The sequence below is a fragment of the Lolium rigidum genome, chromosome 3, assembly GCF_022539505.1.
Source record: "Lolium rigidum isolate FL_2022 chromosome 3, APGP_CSIRO_Lrig_0.1, whole genome shotgun sequence".
NCBI classification, from domain to species: Eukaryota; Viridiplantae; Streptophyta; class Magnoliopsida; order Poales; family Poaceae; genus Lolium; species Lolium rigidum.
Window position 1 is genome coordinate 11,144,711 of NC_061510.1, and position 8,094 is coordinate 11,152,804.

General features: G+C 42.6%; 1 protein-coding gene across 1 annotated transcript; it reads left to right on the top strand.

Moving 5' to 3' along the window:
• The first annotated feature begins 2,512 nt into the window (after positions 1-2,512).
• On the top strand, positions 2,513-3,249 carry LOC124694498 (putative glycine-rich cell wall structural protein 1). The gene has a single exon (XM_047227486.1). It carries the CDS (start codon positions 2,626-2,628, stop codon positions 3,208-3,210), a length of 585 nt encoding a protein of 194 aa, XP_047083442.1. The 5' UTR covers positions 2,513-2,625; the 3' UTR covers positions 3,211-3,249.
• The last annotated feature ends 4,845 nt before the right edge of the window (positions 3,250-8,094 follow it).

The following is an 8,094-nucleotide window of genomic DNA, read 5'->3' on the forward strand; positions in this document are numbered from 1 at the left end:
CCGTTGCCGGGGATCTGAAGAAAAGTTACACCACAAAGATTTCTAACTCCCACGTCAACTGCACGCCAGCAAATCTTTTTCTGGCGTCGTATCCGGGGAGATCAAGACACGCTGCAAGGGGAGTCTCCACAATCCAATCTCTTTACTTTGTTTTTTGTCTTGCTTTATTTTATTTACTTTCTTGTTTGCTGCATTATATCAAAACACAAAAAAAATTAGTTGCTAGCTTTACTTTATTTACTGTCTTGCACTCTATATCAAAAACACAAAAAAAAATTAGTTACTTGCATTTATTTTATCTAGTTTGCTTTATTTACTACTGCTAAAATGGGTACTCCTGAAAATACTAAGTTGTGTGACTTCACTAGCACAAATAATAATGATTTCCTATGCACACCTATTGCTCCACCTGCTACTACATGAGAATTCTTTGAAATTAAACCTGCTTTACTGAATCTTGTTATGCGAGAGCAATTTTCTCGGTGTTAGTTCCGATGATGCTGCTGCCCATCTCAATAATTTTGTTGAATTGTGTGAAATGCAAAAGTATAAAGATGTAGATGGTGACATTATAAAATTAAAATTGTTTCCTTTCTCATTAAGAGGAAGAGCTAAAGATTGGTTGCTATCTCTGCCTAGAAATAGTATTGATTCTTGGACTAAATGGAAGGATGCTTTTATTGGTAGATATTATCCTCCTGCTAAAATTATATCTTTGAGGAGTAGCATAATGAATTTTAAACAATTGGATAATTAGCATGTTGCACAAGCTTGGGAAAGAATGAAATCTTTGGTTAAAATTGCCCAACCCATGGACTGACTACTTGGATGATCATCCAAACCTTTTATGCAGGATTGAATTTTTCTTCGCGGAACCTATTGGATTCAGCTGCTGGAGGTACCTTTATGTCCATCACTCTTGGTGAAGCAACAAAGCTTCTTGATAATATGATGATTAATTACTCTAAATGGCACACGGAAAGAGCTCCACAAGGTAAGAAGGTAAATTCTGTCGAAGAAACCTCTTCCTTGAGTGATAAGATTGATGCTATTATGTCTATGCTTGTGAATGATAGGACTAATGTTGATCCTAATAATGTTCCGTTAGCTTCATTGGTTGCCCAAGAAGAACATGTTGATGTAAACTTCATTAAAAATAATAATTTCAACAACAATGCTTATCGGAACAATTCTAGTAACAACTATAGGTCATATCCTTATAATATGGTAACGGTTATGGTAATTCTTATGGGAATTCTTACAACAATAATAGGAACACACCCCCTGGACTTGAAGCTATGCTTAAAGAATTTATTAGTACACTAACTGCTTTTCACAAATCTGTTGAAGAAAAGTTTGGGAAAATTGATATACTTGCTTCTAAAGTCGATAGTCTTGTTGCTGATGTTGATCTTTTGAAATCGAAAGTTATGCTCCCGTAGTGAGTGTTTAACACCCACCCTGTTGCACATGCTTTACTTTGACACGTTAAATCAATTTAGCCATTTTCCCACACCTCATTTTTGCAAGATAATTGTCCGCTTACTCCTTACAGCCCTGTAGGGGATTTTTTTTTTTTTTGAAGGCTAGCCCTGTAGGGGATCGCCAAGGCACACCCTTTCAACCTCAATACTCCCTCTGTTGTTGAATACAATGCCACTACCTAAAGTACAATTTTCATGTATATAAGGCCCCTATCTTTTCTTGAGAAGAGTGAATTAGATTTCTCTCTGCGTGCAATGGTGCTCATTAATTTGAAGCTTGCATGCAACTATAAAGACACCACATGCAACATGTTTAATTAATTAGGCCGCAACATGAAAAGTTGTCCACGTAGTAATTAATCTTTAATCATGCTATTTATTAATTGAGTTGTTTTCTTGAAAATGAGATTGTGGCATTGTATACCAGAAGGGAGAAAATATTGAGCCCATCACTCTCGTCCAACGGCGTTTTTGTAGCAAGTGAAGGGACCCCTTGTCTGCACGTCAACATGAGTTTGCACGAACGTATCTCTACCTAGGCGCCGTGCGTAGCAACCGTAGGACGTGCCGCGTAGTGGAAGACCATCCTGGGCAATCGATCACGGGAGGCACAGTAGATAGATAGCTGACCGCGACGACTGAAACGAGCGTGATTTGACGACGCGCCCGATCGGAATAACACCGCAAAACACCAACGCAGCAGCCTATTAGCAGGTGTACTGTAAAGCATAAGACTACAGTGATATAGGATGCTACGTACTCGGAGCGATAGAAACCGTACGCCATCGTTTCCGCCAGCACTAGGCCGTGATGGCCCCAGAAATGGAAACCCTCCAAATCACTCACTTGTCTCCTTCCTTCCACTAGAGCCAGCTCACATGCGTGCATCTGTAGCGGCCAGCGAGCTAGCTACTAGCTCTTGCTAACCTTCACATGGCCGGAGAGTGATCGGTGCCGCGCTCGTCCAGTGAAATATCTCTCTAGCTAGATAGCTAGGAGCAAAACCCCGTCTCTATCTCGGCCTATAAATAGCAGCCCGAGCTCTCTTGCACTGACACACCCACACAGACACCGGGAAGCATATCAGTGAGCTGATCTTACACGCGCACATAGTAGCAAGTCGGAAAGGTACGGAGTAGCCATGGCGAAGAAGGTGGCGGTGATCGCCGTTCTGCTGGCCATGAACCTGCTCTTCTTCACCTTCTCCGACGCGTGCGGGTACTGCCCCAGCCCGGGCGGAGGCGGCGGTGGTGGTGGAGGAGGAGGTAGTGGGGGTGGTGGGACTGGCGGTGGCGGCAAAGGTGGAGGCGGAGGCAGCGGGGGAAGCGGCGGTGGAGGCAGTGGTGGAAGCGGCGGCGGCGGTGGAGGAAGCAGCGGCGGAGGAGGGAGCGGTGGAGGTAGTGGTGGAAGCGGCGGCGGTGGTGGAGGAAGCAGCGGCGGAGGAGGTTCAGGAGGCGGCGGACGGGCCAAGTGCCCGATCGACGCGCTCAAGCTTGGCGTCTGCGCCAACGTGCTCAGCGGCCTCATCAACCTGCAGCTGGGGACGCCGCCGAAGAAGCCGTGCTGCTCGCTCATCCAGGGCCTCGCCGACGTGGAGGCCGCCGTCTGCCTCTGCACCGCTCTCAAGGCCAACATCCTGGGCATCAACCTCAACGTGCCCATCGACCTCAGCCTCCTCGTCAACTACTGCGGCAAGAGCGTCCCCAGAGGCTTCCAGTGCCAATAGACATCCATCATCCCTTCCTTTCCATCAATCCACTACACTACGAGAGTGTATGGTACAGCAGCTTGCACGATCCATCGACTATATTGTTATCACTTGTATGTGTTTTGGTGTGTGTGATCATGGATCGTTCTTAGGTCATATATATGGATGTGTTATCTATCGTACATGATCTCATGTACCCGGCTACCTCTTATCATTTCCTTTTTAAAGAGATGTTCTCTTTTTGGATAATTGTAATGCAGTGATCGGTCGTGCTATATGGTATAATTCTATGAGTACGTGTGTGTACGTATACTATGGTGATTTATTAATATACTTACTGTATCATCAATCCGCCCCCTTGAGCACTAGAACTGTGAAAATTGTCTGAAAAAAAAAAACAATTGAAAGAGATACCATATACGTATCATACTATCATGCTACACAAAACCTCATGTCTGAATCCGGTTAACAAATTGAGCTATGCATTGAAGTTTGCCGCAGGTACTGAAGTTGGATCTAAAACTTCGTGGCATGGTACGTATATACAAGTTATGTATGAGCATAGTTGATTTTTCTAAAATTACTTCGAGCTATTTTAAATGTTAATTTGGAGCCTTGCATATCTACGTTGCCAACTCAAATTGATAGTAAAATGGCCCATGTGATACTGTAGTAACCGATGGAACAACTGTTAGGCTGATCGATGAGCAATGACAGGGGCCTCTTACAGTTGCACGGATACGGTGGGCACTGTGCTTTGTATTCAGCATTTTAGCTTTTAGCCCAAACCGAGGGGAATCCGTAGTTTCAGATCAGTGTCGTGTCTCATTGGGACCGATCGATCCACACGTACAGTGCTACGTGCCCTTCAGACACTGGTATGCCAGCTTGCATGCATTTCTTGTGCTTAATTAATTACTCCTTCCGAAAATAATAAGGCATATAAATTTTGGCAAAATTAAACCCTGCTAAGTATGATCAAATATTTATGGAAAAAACATCAACATGCACAATATTAGGAAAATATATCTTATGGATATTGATTTTGTATTCTAATGTTCATATTATTTTGTATAAACTTAGACGTAATTTAGAAGATGTTGACTTTTGACTAAACTTATACGCCCTATATTTTCCAAACAGGAAGACGGAGACATGCCGGTATTAAATAGAATTAAATTGTAAAACATGATATACTTGCATCTACCATTGATCAAGACATGGCCCTCTTTCGGTTTAGACCTGCTAACATTTTTTCCTTAAAACCCTGATATTATTTGTTGTAATTATTTGAAGAGACATCACAGAAATCGAGCTCCAAGGCACTTCTCACCATGAACTATCTCACGAGTTATCCACCATATATACCGGTAGGCCATGAATATCAATTTCATCACATCGTCACCTTATTCATTTACAAATGGATCTTCAAGAACTTTAGCTCGGCGCACTTGAATTGTATTCTCTATCGTCTCCGCCAGTCCTAGCTTCCACCAAACTTCCAGTGCATGATCACACTCAAAGAGACTATGTCATCTTGACGGTGAATCTCGCATCGTGGACGATGGCTAGAAACAGGAACATGCCTATTTGCAAGAACTCCATTAGAGGGGAGAGTGCCATGACGAGATTTCCATGTGAATTTTTCCATAAGTTATAGCACCATTTATTTATACTTGATTGCCCACGAGCACATAGATTTTTTTTTGTTAGATGAAAGGCACTCTGCCCTGTTCCATTTCACAGAAATGAAACCAAGTTTTTACATACGTCAGTTTAAGACCCTTACAGCCTATCCTGGAGGCAAAACGTTCACTAAAATGCAGCAAAACCAGAACTGAAAACATCACTTTAGATTAGATCTAAGAAAGGAAATGCACTTTTGCAAAGGTTCCTGGAACATGTTCTTCTCTCCGCTGGGCAGTTTTTGCTTTCTTTGTGGATCAGGCTCTAAGCTTGACATCACCGTACGCCTCTGGGGTTCCTGGACCGATCACATTCGTGCCAATCCTCCTCCTTTTCATCGCCACCCGATTTGGGGAAGTTCCAGCGCTTTCTTCTCCAGCTCCACGCACCAATCTTCTATCTTCTCCTGCCATCGCTCCTTGCACAACGGCATCCATTTCCTGAGCAGACGTGCAATCCTCCGCCAGATACTCTGCATACCCGACCAGATTAGTCGACCAAAAAAGATTTCATTCCTCATTTTCCACATGTTCCAAAAGATAGCAGATGTTAGCGTATTAACAGCCCCATTAGCTTCATTACTAACCCACAATCTAGCCACTGATTCATAATCGTGTCCAACCTGTTCTTCATAATAGTACAAACAGAATCCCACACATTTTTAGCAATATCACACCCAAAAAACAGATGCTCCACACTCTCAAGCTCAGAGCAAAATAAACATCTCATGTCTTGGATTGACAGTCTTTTAGCTAAATTATCCCTCGTTAAGATTTTATTGTTTGAAAATAACCACGTAAATACCTGCACCCTAGGGGGTATGTTTAGTTTCCACACTGCAGGAATAAACACAGGCTTAACACCTCTAAAATTTATCACAGCATACAGGGAATGGGACGAATAAGTTCCGAAGCATTCAGCTTCCAAACCATTTGATCGGGTTCCTCGTTCAACTCTAGCTGATGCACAATAGCTTTCAACTCATCCCATTGCATCATTAATCTAGCATTGAAACACCTCCTAAAGGAAAGCTTCAGTTCACTCCCGTTCCACACTTCACAAATAGTTTTGGTTTGTTCGTTGCAAATAATATATAATTCCCAGAAGTGAATAGCGAGGCTAGTACCTCCGAACCACTGGTCCTCCCAGAATTTAACATTCTGACCATTTCCAACCAGCCATTGATATCCAAATTTTGCAGCATTAAAAGCCCACAACACCCCTTTCCAAAAAGGGGAAGCTCTCACATTGCTACATGTAAAAATGTTGGGGTGTTGAGTTCTATATTTAAATTGCACAATTTCTTTCCAAATTTTATGATCATCCAAATTGAAACGTTTAATCCAAGAAGCTAACAAAGAAATATTCAAGTCTCTAATATTTGGAATCCCTAGACCTCCAAAATCATGTTTCATGCTCACTAAATCCCAATTAGCAAGATGGTATTTGTGATGAACTTCATAGTTATCCCATAAGCAATGTGCCATCTGGGAGTTTATGGCTTTAACAGCCCATTTAATGAGCACATAGATTTCTTTCCCTATTATCAAACCGATGTTTCCATTCACTATGATAAGACAATAAATAGAGAATTCATTGTGTATCATCACGCCACAAAATCATCTGTATTGTTTGGTGATAGTTGTATAGAAAGGATCCTGTTGACATCAATAGTAAAAAAAGTTTTCTCTTATAATATCTTCATCCCAAGCTCAAATAATTCGGAAAACCAAAACTGATCCCGGGTGCATATGCACCCTATATGTATAAAACATATTTCAAAAATGTAAAAAATTTAGGAAAAAAAATTAGCATGTAGAGAGACATGTTCTATGTGTGTGTATCAAGTTTCACATAAAACCGACAATTTTTGTATCCTGTGTAAAAAAGACAAACAATGCTTCGAGAAATAGACTATTTTAGCACCAAAAATTTATCTTTTTTGCACAGTGCACAAAACATATCGATTTTTGCTGAAACAGCTTTATGAGCATGTGACATATCAAGGTATACGCGAGGCATTTTTATTTGTATTTTTTGACATTTGTAAATATGTTTAATATGCATTTCAAATAAAGGGTGCATATGCACCCGGGTGCAGAAAGAGCCTGTCCCAAATAATTGGACTAATCAACTTTTTTGCTATAAGAGCATTATGTTTCCTCTTGCCGTAATCCCCATACCATTGGCCAGCTATTTGGTATCCATGGATCATCAGAGATGATTATGACAGATTTGTTGTTGCATGCAATGAACCGATTCATTTCGCAATTGACGCAAATACACGAAGCAATCATGAATTCAAGATACGGTTGGTACCTACCGAGCTGCGCTGCACTACTCTCAGTACCGGAGATACATAGATATGGTGTACACTAGCGCCGGTCGGGCCTGGTTAGGGTAAGAGCGAGAGTGAGAGGCAGCTAGCTAGCTAGGCAGGACGAGTCGGTGTATGCGCAGCCCGTACGTGAAGTCCCGGGCATGGTGGATGACACCACGACGTGTGCCACAGAGGTCAAAGGCAGACGTGTCCTAATAGCATCTCTAAGAAATGCCCACTACACAACACCTGCTGTTTTCTCCAACCTCCGTTCACTACAGGAAAAAAGCTCAGTGCCGTGCACGGGTCTTTGCCGTGTGCTTCCAGCGCCCTTTGCCGTGCGGAAGTTCTTTGCCGTGCGCCTCGCGCACGGCAATGAATTCTTTGCCGTGTGGCACCGGGCGACGCACGGCAAACAAACAGCGCACGGCAAAGAGCCAGCACGGCGCTCGGCAAAGCATCCCCGCACGGCAAAGCAGCCAGATGGCGCACGGCAAAGTAACCCCCACGGCAAAGAGGCCACGAAGGCGCACGGCAAAGATGCATGCACGGCAACGACGGCTTTGCCGTGCAGGCCAACCCTTTGCCGTGCGTTTTTGCACGGCACAGAGTACAGTTTCATTTCTTTCCCTTCTTTTGTAGTATTCATATTTATATTAATACTTATATTTGTTGTAAAATTAGTTTTTACTTTTTGTAGACTATTTGTTAGTGTTACTTAATACAATCTGTATACCGATAAAACAAGTAATCTACATCTTCATCGACCCCTCCCCCCAACATATCAGGGTTTCGGAGCAAATTAACGGGGGTTCGGTGTCTGCTAAGTGTTATCGCCCCCACATATTTGGTGCAATTTCTTGCAGCTTTACACCTTACACGACACTTTCACACAT